Source organism: Mixophyes fleayi, chromosome 9 (genome assembly GCF_038048845.1).
Source record: "Mixophyes fleayi isolate aMixFle1 chromosome 9, aMixFle1.hap1, whole genome shotgun sequence".
Taxonomy (NCBI): domain Eukaryota; kingdom Metazoa; phylum Chordata; class Amphibia; order Anura; family Limnodynastidae; genus Mixophyes; species Mixophyes fleayi.
Genome location: NC_134410.1, coordinates 25,814,713 through 25,828,719, shown reverse-complemented (window position 1 = coordinate 25,828,719; position 14,007 = coordinate 25,814,713). Strand labels below are relative to the sequence as shown.

The following is a 14,007-nucleotide window of genomic DNA, read 5'->3' as shown; positions in this document are numbered from 1 at the left end:
ATAACTTCTATTACTCCATATAATCCCTCCCTGTAAATCATCATATTACTGTGCATAACCCCGCCATTTAGCTTCATACAGTCTCTTACTATAATCTTCTTATCACTCTGTGTACTTCAACTCATTCTGTTACTTCATACAATCATCATCATCATCATCAACATTTATTTATATAGCGCCAGCAAATTCCGTAGCGCTTTAATACAATCCCTCCTTACAAGTCTCTCTGTTACTCCATTTATCCTTTTCTCCATATCTCCTCTTATTACTCTATATCACTCCTTCCTATATCTCCTCCTAATACTCGACATAGCCACTCTCTAAAAATCCTCCTATTATTTTATATGAACCCTCCCAATAACTCCTTCTAATACTCTATATAACACCTCTCCCTATATCTCCTCCTATAACCGTCATAAACGTTCTCCTATTACTTCATATAAGATCTCACCATAACTGTTACTGTTTGTTTGATTTAGATGGTAAAGGTCTAAGTCTTCTTCTGGATGTGCCTTTTAATTAGGTTTCTCCGTCCTCTCCCTGGTGGACCAGATGGGCCTTCTGCAGAGTGCATGGATGGAAGTATTGGTCCTGGGCATCGTCTATCGCTCTTTACAGATAAACGATGAGCTGGCGGTGGCAGAGAACTTCCTGCTGGGTAGAGAACAGTGTCGCAGCTCTGGCCTCCTGAACCTCCATTCTGTCCTCCTACAGCTGATCAGGAAATACCGAAAGACAAAGTTAGACAAGGAGGAATTTGTCACTCTGAAAGCCATGGCTCTCGCCAACTCAGGTACTGACCATCATATCAGTCTCTGTCTCCTGCCCGACACAACAAATTTATAGTAGTTATTGTTGCCCACTTATCTTCCTATTCCACTGTTAAAGTAGCAAGCAAGGTTCTGGATTCCCTCTATGGCTTAGGGATATATTTACTAAACTGCAGGTTTGAAAAGTAGAGATGTTGCCTATAGCAACCAATCAGATTCTAGCTGTCATTTTGTAGAATGCACTAAATAAATGATAACTAGAATCTGATTGGTTGCTATAGGCAACATCTCCACTTTTTCAAACCCGCAGTTTAGTAAATATACCCCTTAGTGTAGGAACTGTGACCTACAGAAGACTACTAAGTACAGATGCCACATCGAGGGATTATATCATATGGAGTTTACTGTACATCAATCACTCTAATGTTATTACTATAGGTGGGGGACAAACAATATGGAAACACCTGGGTAAAATTTGGACACCAAACATCTTGATAGCAAGCACTCATGTGTTAATGAAGCAAATAACATCCCAGCATTGTCAGTAAAAATGCTGAACTGCCCTGGTTGGCTATAATATATATATTCTATACAACTAGCATGGCGGGAAGAAGAGTCCTCAGTGGCTTTGAAAGATGGATGATTGTTTGAGTGCTTTTGGCAGGAGCCATCCATAGGTGGAGCACATATTCACGGATTGTGATATCCATTTATTAAATTGAAGTGCAAGACAAACAAGGAATCAACTGCAGATCATATGACGGCAAATTTCAAACTGTGGCGCGAAAGAAAAATGTTCTAAGGAAAACTGATCACTACTTTATGGTCCCAAGTGATCATCTCCATCCCATGTTGCACTATTTCGGTCCTGATTGGAGGGGTGTCTTCCAGGCTAACAGTGCCCCCATCCACATAGCACATGTGGTTGGTTGCCCATCGGTTTGATGAGCATGACACGGACGTTATCCATAGGTCATCATGGCTTTCTTAGTCACCAGATCTGACCCAATGAAGCATTTATGGAATATTCTGGAACGACACCTGAGAGACCGTTTTCTACCACCTTAAACCAGGTGTCAGTTATTGTGGAAGAATGTGTCTGCACCCCTCCTGCACAATTCCAGACATTGGTGAACTTAATGCCGCATACAGACTACACTGACCATGCAACTGTGGAATTTACAGGGTTTCACAAAATGCAAATAAAGCCTTAGGTAAGACAGGGGATGATTCGGTTGTTTTGGCCTTTGACTTGGGGGATAGTTATGTCTATTAAGGGTATAAGTGGTGAATGGCTTTATAACTGGTGAGGTGTTCAGTGCTTGCTTGATGTGGACTTGAGGACCATTAAACCCCAATAGTGATGGTTTCAGATGTAATACATTCATGTAAAGTACATTGCTCAGTGTTTCTCTGACACTCTACTGCAGCTCTGTTAAAAAGTAAAAATAATTACCCTCCAATCTACAGACAGATGAAGCTTCTCTCATTTCTTTAGCACCATGTCCTAAATGGATCTAATACAGTTGAAAATGCAGAGAATGCCATGCACTTATACTGCCTCTGTGGAATCCACCTAATCGCAAGTCTGCCCGGATGTCAGTCACTCTCTGCTTACTCTAGTAATAGAAGTACCTTCCTCCTAACTTGGTAATCTGCAGCAGGGTAGTGACAGAGAACACCATGGACATATTTCGATAAACCATTCAGTTTTTTCATGTATGTGATTCTGGTCAGTAATATACAGCCTTTGTATATAGAAATAGTGTCTTTCGTCGCCCTTCAATGGAGCTGGTGTCCTGTCACTCTCCCAAGCATTCGGATTGTCTGACATGTATGAAAGACACAGAGTTCCCAGCCCAGTCTAAATGTGACCATTTACGTTTCTTGTGCTTCGCCATTTCCATCCTCTAATGTAGTCCTCAAGAGCTACCAACAGTTTATATTTTCTGGATTACTTTAATCATGCACAGGTGAGTTAATTTGTTTTTCTGGATCAGCAATTATCCCACCTGTTTCTACAGACAGAAATCCAGAAATCATGACCTGTTGGTGGCCCTTGGGGACTGGGTTTGAGCACCTCTGCTCTAATGCTTCCTATCTGTGTAAGATAAATACTTTGTTATTATCCCAACGTAATGGAGCCGATGGTTACATGTTTATAATAAATAATTATTGATATGTAAAGTAAGAAATAAAGCAACGTGAATAGAGTGAGTCCATGTAACTCTGCAACCCTAGGCTTAGTACAGGAAATATCTGATTAATGTGGAATAATACAGAGACCACCATTCCTGACCTTCCCTGCAAATTAGATCTAAAAATAAAAAAGTGTGTTCGGCTCTAATCAAGCCTTAAACAGGATACACGTCCGAATCTTACAAAGCTCACGTTAAACGAGTCTGCTGATTAATTCATAGAAAACTAATATGTCACACACAGCTTTGCTGCTAACCCAGGCGAAGAGATTTCAGGAATCAATATAAATATCTGTTTTACACAAGGCATTTTAATTTACATTTGTGCCATGTGGCTGGATGGTGTAGCTGGTAAGTATGCCAGTAACACCAGGCGGTATCTTTATCGGTAGTTCTGTGACATAAATAGCAATAATCACATACAGCACAATAGAGGGTGCAAATAGTCTCCCATTATGGATGGCACTGTAGCGGATAAACACATGCCCTCATCACCATCTCTAGACCATAGTCCCATCAGTAAATATGCATAGCAATACTTGCTTTCAAAGCTGTCTGCAATCTTCTGAACTATGTATTTTGGTACCAAAGTATAGGGCCCTGCAACTAATGCCCTTAATTTGACTTTTTTTTTTAAAATAAATTGTTTGGTGGATACTGGGCTGGTGATGGGCTCTGCAGAGCCCCCTGCTGTAGTTTGCATATGTGCAGTGAAGCCACTCCCCCAAGGGGGGAAAAGTACTCAGAGGGAGCCATGATTGGTGGATTGGCCTCTGAAGAGCCTAGGTCACCTGACCACCAATATGGCTTCACAGTTCCTTCACCACTCTGGCCTATCTCATCCAATCCCTTCTTGATCTGTTATGCTTGAGCCCCCATATATTTCCACCGACAGCTGTCACAGGCTTTTACAAATAGACAGCTCTGCGTTATCGATGGCCGTCTCTTGGAGTCTGGCACGGCCAATCAATAATGTCCTGAGGTGTTTTGTGTGTGGGATGGATCGGAACAAAAGAGAGCAGGAGAGGAGGGGGGATGTCCTCTCCTCGCAGAGTAAGCAAATGCTTTGAAGCCTCGAGCGATCCATTCACCAAATGGATTTGCTTAATTTAGATTTGTGTCAGTGCTTTATATGGCTGCAAACACCTTTTTGTAACTTTTGATTTTCAGCTTGTGATCATAGAGATTTGAGCTACAGATCAGGTCAGGCAATTATAAAACAATATTCCTTTTTATTAATACACCAGCAGCTTATCCCTTCCTTCACTCATGGAATATTTGTATCCTTTACCATAGTTTTAAACAGAAATATGTTATATCTGTGCCTTTTTTGCAATTAAAATCCTATTAGCATAATAAAACAAATAGGATTCTGCCCTAGTGTCTGTGCAGTTGTGTTGCTGTTTGGAGAGAGGGATTACATTAGTTTGCAATAGTCTAAAATACAATATTATTCTTACATTGTGCGCAGTCATGTGCAAACTATTTTTGGGTATAATTTGTCAACTAGCGCAACAATGACACATAAATCTGAATATCAACCACAAGGTCTACAACCACAAGGTTGATCACTCTATAATTGCATAACCCATCAGTGGTATTGATTAGTGAATGTCTAATGGTTTTTAAGTCGGCAGACCCCTCCTATTTACTAGGTGAAAATTGGGAGTAAAAATGAAGGAACAAATAATTAGAAGGTAATAGGAATTTAATAGCAAAAGATGTATGATTTTAACATAAACTGGGGTTTGTTTTATATCGCAGAGGGGAAGAGTTAGAAGTTCAATATCTAGAAAGTAAAAATGTATTATTTTAATTGGTTAATGCTGTAAGTGAGTCAAGTGTTGATGACTACACTTGGGGGGAAAAAAATCCATTGTACAAGGTTACACTGAACAGCAGATACTTAATGAATCCTTCAGGGTGGAAACTGCATTAGATTTGGTATAAAAATCTTTTATTTGGTCAGCTTGCATGGATCATTGATGGATCAGTGGTGAAATTGGACTGGTATACGGTGGTATGACATACTGCCACTTCTCCTACTGCCTTCATTGTAACACTATCAACCTCCATTTATTTAAAATTTCCATACCGACACTTCTAAATTTCGACTTTGACTATGGCTGTGTATAAAGTAGTATAAAGGAGAACTTGTCCTACTTGAATCCAGATTTGTCAATTTTCTGTAGTTATAGTAAACATTAGATTGAAAGAAAACAATATTTAAGTTGGCGTAAGCAAGAAAGTGCCAATTAATTGGGAGAATACGAATTTGAGAAGGTACCTCCACCCTGATTGTTAAACTAGCTGCTTTCTCTTGTACAGACTCCAGCAGCATTGAGAATGCGGAATCTGTTCTGAGCCTACAAGACCGTCTTCACGAGGCCCTGCAGGACTACGAGAGAGAGCACCACGCTGAGGACCCCCACCGCTCCGGCAAACTGCTCATGACCTTGCCGCTACTTCGCCAGACTGCAAACGAAGCCGTCCGCACCTTCTGCCAGATCCGGCTGGAAGGGAGAATCCCAATGCACAAACTGTTTTTGGAAATGCTGGAAGCCAAAATGTAACTGCTCTGGAGCCACCGGGAAAAAGCTTGGATTGAGCCATGAACACTAAAATGTCTGGACACCACATAGCAGCTTCCATTTAAACTAAAGGAAAGATTTGCAACTTTCAGTAGACTAACATGAACATTTGGGTTACTGTAGTCAGACTCTATACTAGACCGGTTGTCATACTGGAAGATTTGCTGTTGGGGCGTAAGAACAGTAGATCACACGCATTTCCATTCATCTGTATATAGATTTGAGATGTAACATACTTTTAGTGCTGTCAACCTTCAAAAAGCAGATTGTGTCTCATGAAGGATGGATTTCAGGTGCTACCACCCAAATATAACAATAATGAAAACTGTAATGTGTTTTTGCTTGTTTTTAAATCTACAACTGCTCATTGTTTGTGAAAACATCCACTAATGTAGGTTATACAACGTATCTAAACAATGTTCCTTGTAGAACCATACGTTTTAGCTCTATTGTCCTACATAGGAAGAGACATCACTTCCACCAGACAACCAGATCTCATCGGTTATGTCTCTGAGGTATAGGCAGTTCCTCACAACCAAAAATAACCAAGAAGTCACCACTCATTCAGATGAAAACGAAAATTCTCCAATATCAGTCATTTTCTTCCAAAACAGCAAGTGTACAATAATAGTGTTCAATATTTCGAGTGCTCCGTCCCTTCCTCAGGTGACCACGGGAGAAGGATCTGCAACAAGCCTGAACCAGTTACATCTTACTCCAAAACTAATTCATGAGCTATTGTAGGAGAACAGAACAAGGATCTCACAGGGTTCCACCACACAACTTGACTTGAATTTCATTTATGAATTTTTCTTGTTAGATCTGAGTTTCTTAGATTTCTAGATACTAGGGGGTATATTTATTAAACTGCACGTTTGAAAAAGTGGAGATGTTGCCTATAGCAACCAAGCAGATTCTAGATGTCATTTTGCAGTAAATATGAAATGAAAGCTAGAATCTGAGTGGTTGCTATAGGCAACATCTCCATGTTTTCAAACCTGCAGTTTAGTAAATATGCCCCTAGGACTACAGATTAGAGATCATATACAATGCTAAAAAGATTTTTATTATAAACCAAATTATTCATCCTCAAGTAGTTTTAGGAAAAGGACATTTTTTGTGTAATAATTTCTAGATTATATTAATGGGGCAATTGTTGAATTGCTCTGGACTGTACATTATTTCCCAGACTAACACATCTTAAAGAAAACATCACCCTAGATTACCCTGCCTTATTTAAATGTTGCACAGTTTCCAGACTGGCCTAACCTGACCTGCTGAAAATCACAAGGGCTACTATCCACAGTGAAACCGATTCATTCGTTTTTCCCAAATTTTACAGAATGTCATGTTCAATCATATTCAATATGCCCAAAATGGTAACATTTATTAATTCCAATCTTCTACCAAAAAAAATAATAATGTTTGCAAATAAACATTGTTTTTTTAAATATTTTAAATAGATTACTTGAAATTCCCCACTGCTTTCAAGACCACCCCCCACTTTACAATTTCTCTACACAGCAAGATTAAAAAAAATCTATCACTTGTATAACAATCATCTTCTACCAGTGGATACAATAAATTAAATTTAAATTCTACTGTAAACCTTATAACATCCTATTTTTTTTACTTTATTTTTTTAATTGAAACCTTGGATCCCTACTTTAAGAATAAGCTAGCGCCATTTATTTTTATCCCGGAACGCTGTTTTCTACGTGCGGAAAAGAACCTTACAACAGAGGAACATTGTGGCAGAGGGAGAGCAGCGAAGGGTTAAGCATCAGTGCGAAAACTGATAGAAAATCGAAGCCCCCAAATTAAGATGATGTGTTTGTTAATTAGTAGAGATCGTTAGTGCCTGGCGCTAATCATTACTGGAGCTGGCAAGCATCAGATACTCTGGTGTGAGTGGAGCTGCATAATAAAAGTGTATTTTCCATTCCACAGCGGTGGTGGGGCTGAGAGTTAATGAATAAATCTGAATGCTGATTAAACCTCAGTGATACCTAAGAACCACGATCTATGCGCACACCAGCGTTCACTTACACAACATACCGGAGTACAGGCCACTGATCATAGCATTGTAATACAGTTTTGCATATCTGCCAACATTTAAAGACCATCTCCATGTACACTTCGCCAACGAACTGGGCACTCTATGTGTGCCACCCACGGGGACCGATTTCTGGGTTTACACCACCACCATTACATTGTGATACAACAAAATACATTTCTACCAGGGGCAAACGCAGGATTTGTAGAAGGGGGTTTCCACACCACGCCACCAGTGGGTGTGACCAGCATGCATGGGGACGTAGCTATAATTTTAGAGAGTGCTTGGCTGCTCTCCAACTCTTCCTATCCCCATAATATACATGGGCAATGCTGCGTGCACTACTGTTAGGTGCATGCAGCTCTCCCTTTTCAAGCAGAGCCGTGTGAAGCGGGGGCAGGGTCCAGCCACCTCAATTATACAGTGCCCCAGGCTTGGAGGGGGGTTTCCAGGCACTAGGAAACTCCACTTGGTTTGCCTATGTCTACGATAGTGTAAATAATAAAATAGTAAGAGCAGATAATAAAATTGCTATCAAGCATATAGGAGAGTAGTGTTACTGTCTGCTTGGTACACTTGGTTCCCCACATATACAGAATAAGGAATTGCACCAAGCATGTGCAAGAAAAGGAGTTGTACTGTGCATTTGTCAATTCTTGCATAGCAACATGTGTGGATAATTATATCCATGATAAAGAACTAGAGAAGTGGCACTGTGCGTGTTTGTGTATATACACAGAATGATTATACTAATACTTAATTAGATCCAGCATGCACACAAAAGAAAATTTCTACTGTACCACTATTCGTATATACAGAACAACAGATACAACATAAATGACAGTAGATGCAATACTGTGCATAGAGCAATTGTCCTGATATCACCACTTGTGTTTCCCCAAAACAATCATAATGCACATTAAGGGGTATATTTTAGTAAACTGCGGGTTTGAAAAAGTGGAGATGTTGCCTATAGCAACCAATCAGATTCTAGCTGTCATTTTGTAGAATGTACTAAATAAATGACAGCTAGAATCTGATTGGTTGCTATAGGCAACATCTCCACTTTTCCAAACCCGCAGTTTAGTAAATCTAGCCCTAAGGATCCTATCAAATCATGTTGGTAAATGCTACCAGATGACGACCTATATTGACCTCTGTGTGCGGTCATCAGGTAGGCCCCATTGACGGCAGAAGTAATCTGGCTACTTGCCGATTGGCAAAATCTCCAATTTGTCCACAGGGGTACGGTGATCCAGTTACTTGCCTCTCTGGCTGCGTATGTGACCATATTAACATATTTTTTTCAATGTGAGCTTTATATAAAAATCATATTTCAAATGAATCTTTGCCACTTGTGCAGGGACCAGGGCCGGATTAAGGGAATGGAGGCCCCTGGGCTAAGGGGCCCTCCATTCCCCGCGAGGCCCCCAATGTGAGCCGTCCGCCGCCCCCCACCCCCCGCGAGGACCCCCCCAAGCACTTACCTGTCAGTGCAGTCCTCCGTCCCGGCGCGCTGTAAGCTCCTTACTCAGGAGATCTCACGAGAGTTCATGAACTCTCGCGAGATATCCTCAGTAAGCAGACTACAGCGCGCCGAGACGGAGGACTGCACTGACAGTACTCAGCAGCATCGATCGGGCCGGGGGCGCCCCCGCCCCCGACCGATCAATAATGCTGCTGAGGAGTTTGAAGGGCCCCCTGGATGCCCGAGGCCCCTGGGCTATAGCCCAGTTAGACCTCGGGTTAATCCGGCCCTGGCAGGGACACTCCTAGCTTTAAAGATCTAGGTGGAGTTTTACTAAAAACTTCTAAAAGGGCAAGATGGAAATGTTGTCCATAGCAGCCAATCAGATTCCAGCTATCATTTTCTAGAATGTACTAACTATATGATAACTAGAATCTGATTGGTTACTATTCGCAATGCCTCCACCTTTCCTTTTTTAGAAATTTTAATAAATCAAAGAAGAAAAAGTAGATGGAGTCACTTGACCAAGGGCTGTTGCTAGGGGGTGACTACGATGTGCTACTGCCAGATGAGGACAGGAGGGTGCAGAAATTGGGGAAAGTGGTTGCTGCAGAAAGTTTTTACAAATTATTAGAACTGAGATTTCTGTTGGGATTAGGAGGCTTGGTAGAGTCAGGTGGTTGAGAAGCAAATGCAGAAGATCAGGCGGTGGCCTGAGAGAGGGAAAGAGCTTTCAAATAAATCAGAAACAAAACAAAATCAATGTGAATGTGAAATAGTGGTAAGAGGAGACCAAACATCTCTTTGTCTGCTTCCAGCCCTTGACCTGTGGGTGAAGTGGAAATCCATGGGGTAAATTTATCAAGCTGCGGGTTTAAAAAAAGCGGTGTTGTTGCCTATAGCAACCAATCAGATTCTAGCTATTATTTTGTAGAATGTAATGATAACTAGAATCTGATTGGTTGCTATTGGTAACATTTCAACTTTTTCAAACCTGCAGCTTGATAAATTTACCCCCAGGAGTGTTAAGTAAATTGTAAAGATTCTAAATTCTATAAATTCTAAAGATAATGCCATGGAAGGATAGTACGGTAAACACTTTAGTAAACATTGTGAGATTTGATAGGGATTTGAGAAGTTGCAAATGACTAAGACAAATAAATAACTGAATTGGAGAGAATAAAAATCGGCAAAATGAATTGTTCAGATGATGGATGTGGCAGCTGAAGATTGTTGCTGGTTGTCCTCAAATGTTGTTTATTGTTTGTTAAACCGTGTGGATTTTCCATGTCCAGAAAGCGATTAGTTGAGGATGGGGAATCAACTTAATGCAGTGCAGATGGCATAGCTGAACTGGCTGCAAATTGATGTCCAATTCCAGTCTCAGGGGTATATTTACTAAAGTGCGGGTTTGAAAAAGTGGAGATGTTGCCTATAGCAACCAATCGGATTCTAGCTTTCATTTATTTAGTACATTCTACAAAATGACAGCTAGAATATGATTGGTTGCTATAGGCAACATCTCCAATTTTTCAAAGCCGCCGTTTAGTAAATCTAGCCCTCAGTTGTTGCCACAAAATCTTTCCAAAAACTTTCAGGATTTCCCATATCTTGTGTACCAGCAGTGATGGTGGATTTTCATACAGGACACACACAACGCCTCTCATCACGCAGGAAAACGTCCAGTTTCTGGCTTTACTTCCCAAATTCCCAGCAGAATAATCTGTAAATCGATGGTGACAAATGTCTCGTTCATGTCTGCAAATTAGACCTATGACCCATTTTCCATTGATAATTTGAGCTTTTAATTATTTTAATTGTACTGTGTGCAAATTAGATAATACTATTTTTGTGAAAATTATAATTTGGGGATTTGTACAATATAATAATATAATAAATGATTAATAATGTGCTTATTAATTTGCAGTAAAAAAATAAATTTTCAAATATAATGTTATGGACAAATTCTGAAATAATCCAAAAAACGAAGTCTCTTCAGAATTTTCTCTATTTCATTATGTATGCGCGATACAGACCATTCAATTCAAATAGGACAATGGCAATTTCATATAACTTTTGCAGGAATTTTATGCCCTAAAACCACAAACTATCATATAAGACTTTTGACCAATAATATCACTCCACATATCAGGGTCTATCAACATCTCCCATCATCCCCCAGATATAGGCAGACATCCAAGTAGACCTGGCCATATCTTATCAGGCGTTAACTTACTGTACCACAGCTTCCCTGTTCCCTGATATTATCAACGGAGGGCACATTTCATTTTTAATACGTTACGCTGTGCAATACACTTAAGACAAGTTTCTACATACACTTTAATCAACACTGTATATATGTATATATATATATATATATATATATATATATATATATATATATATGCACTGTAGCTCGTTAACTCTTAAGCATCCTACTATGATTTTATAACCAGCTTTAATTCAACTTCCATTTTGTGTGAATTGATTATCCATATTACATAGTATTATAAAAAGAAATGCTAGTGCCAATCACAATCACATAAGTGATCTTTAACTGCCACCTTGTGGGCATCTGCGGTAATAACCACACACCAAAGCAAAATTTCTGGGAAATCATGCTCACACAATTTTTCGGCAATAGAAGCTGACCAGATTACATTACCACTCGTCTGAACAAGCAATCAGTGATTCAGATGTCTGCAGAATTTTAATCTGGAACGTGGCAAGAGCAAATTTTGTGTCCTATATTCTAGGTCCAGCTTAGGCTAAATGGTGCAACAGCTAGTAATCAGCCAACCTTTTAATCTACTGTTTTACCAGTTATAGGTGTTACACTTCCAAAGGAGTGATGGTGCAAACGAAAAAGTGGGATTAATGCATAGTTGCCTACTCTCACGGAATGTTCGGGAGACTCCCGAATTTTTGGGAGTTCTCCCGGACTCCTGGGAGAGCAGGACAACATCCCGGGTCCAGTTCACCTCGTTTGTGAAGTGGGTGGAGCTAAACGCGTCATCCTGGCCCGCCCCCACCCACCGATAGGCTGAAATGGGCAAAAGATTGACAGTGTCGGACTGGGACATGAAGGGCCCACCAGGAAACCAATGACTGGGGCCCATCTAATACCATGTAGCGCTGCAAAGGGTGGTGTGGGGGCCTGGGGCACTTAAGACAGTGGGTTATCATTTAAGATAAATACACAGGCAAAACTGTGTACACTACTGACTAAGCAAGAGCGTCACCCAAATTCAGGACAAGAGAGAGAGAGAGATAATTTTTAACTGCAAAAAAAAATTATATATAAAAATACTGAATATGCACTTGCTTAGATAAAAGGTAATATTCACTTTCAGTTTTTCCTTTTTCTTTACTTTCGGTTTTTCCTCCTTTACTTTTGGTTTTTCCTGTTTTACTTTCGGTTTTTCCTCTTTCTTTACTTTCGGTTTTTCCTCTTTCTTTACTTTCAGTTTTTCCTCCTTTACTTTCAGTTTTTCCTCTTTACTTTCGTTTTTTCCACCTTTACTTTAAGTTTTTCCTGTTTCTTTACTTTCATTTTTTCCTCCTTTACTTTCAGTTTTTCCTCTTTCTTTACTTTCGGTTTTTCCTCCTTTACTTTCAGTTTTTCCTCTTTCTTTACTTTCGGTTTTTCCTCCTTCTTCACTTCTTTTATTTATTTTTTTAATCTCTTTATTTTCACACTTTGTTCAAAGGACAACAGTGTAGAACATATTCAATGAGAAAATACTGTAAATTGATTCCATGTTATGTCTTATCAAAGGGGATAAATACAACAAAGCGGGTGTTCCAGTAATATTGTAAAGGAGAAAGGACTAGAGGGAGAACCTGGTAGAAAGGGAGAGAAAGAGGGGGGGGCAGAGGTGGAGAGGGTCAGGAGTTCGTGTTTACAAATTGACCAGAACGGGGGAATTATGTAGTCTGTACCATGGGGTCCATGTCTCATTGAATTTTGTAAGTGTGTTGTTTAGGAGGGCTGTGATATGGATGAAATGTGACATAATCTATTTATCAGTTTTAGTTTGGTAAGGGGGATTGGTGTCTTTTTCCAATCTCGGCCTATCAGTAGTTTACAAGCTTGACTAACCTGAAATATCAGATGGTCTGTGGGTTTGTGTTGTGAACATAGAGAACTTACAGTTAATTATAAGAGTTAACCTATCACATATTTGTGGGGAACAAGGTCTAAATCATATCTGCAGTATAAATATGATATATCAAATTAATCCATTGATAAATTGAGCTACTAAAGTGTAAGAGTCTGTTGTGTGTATATTCGGTGGCTCTGCACATTCCAGTGTTAGAAGATAGCAGTGTAACCTGTGGCAGCTTGAAAGGCTCCTGCGGTGAGATATATCCTGGAAAAGGATGGAGTTTTGACACCTGAATAGACTTTTAGGAACCGCTCAGCATGATGTCTAGCTCAAGGAGACCATGTGCTGACTTGGCTATATTTCATATAAACAAAAATAATGTAGTTTCAAATATGCCACTTAAAATCAATAAAAGTAGGGATCAAAGACATATTCCTCAATAGCATGATGAAGGGCAACTCATCTGTCAAATTAAGAATTCTGCCACACAGAGAAGTTGAGGAAATGAGTATAAGCTCAACTGATACCTTGTACCTAGGCTTGTTTAGTATCAATAGATGGGTAAATTAATAGGGGATCTATTAATAATAAAATTAGGCCTTTGTGACACTCCACAGAAAAGTTAGGCCACATAGTAGAATTGGGTAGTAAATCAGGTAACATGCAAACGGTGATTAGACCACAGCCCTCCTGGAGGTGGAGAAATGTGTAAAGGTGTCTTTAAAAAGCTAAGACCAGTGACAATATATTGTCAGTCTTTTGGGAAATCAATCATTATTGATAAGCTGTCCATCTTCAAGCCAATTTCCCTTGGC

At 39.8% G+C, this 14,007-nt stretch overlaps 1 protein-coding gene across 7 annotated transcripts in view; it reads left to right on the top strand.

Moving 5' to 3' along the window:
• Nucleotides 1-5,890, top strand: part of LOC142102285 (estrogen-related receptor gamma-like) — a 42,213-nt gene extending 36,323 nt beyond the window's left edge. For all 7 annotated transcript variants that reach the window (XM_075187047.1, XM_075187048.1, XM_075187050.1 and 4 more), the window contains 2 exons: nt 524-793; nt 5,297-5,890. In XM_075187047.1, coding sequence (XP_075043148.1) covers nt 524-793; nt 5,297-5,541 — 515 coding nt within the window. In that variant the 3' untranslated portion in view covers nt 5,542-5,890. The remainder of the gene's footprint in view (nt 1-523; nt 794-5,296) is intronic.
• Nucleotides 5,891-14,007: the final 8,117 nt, after the last annotated feature.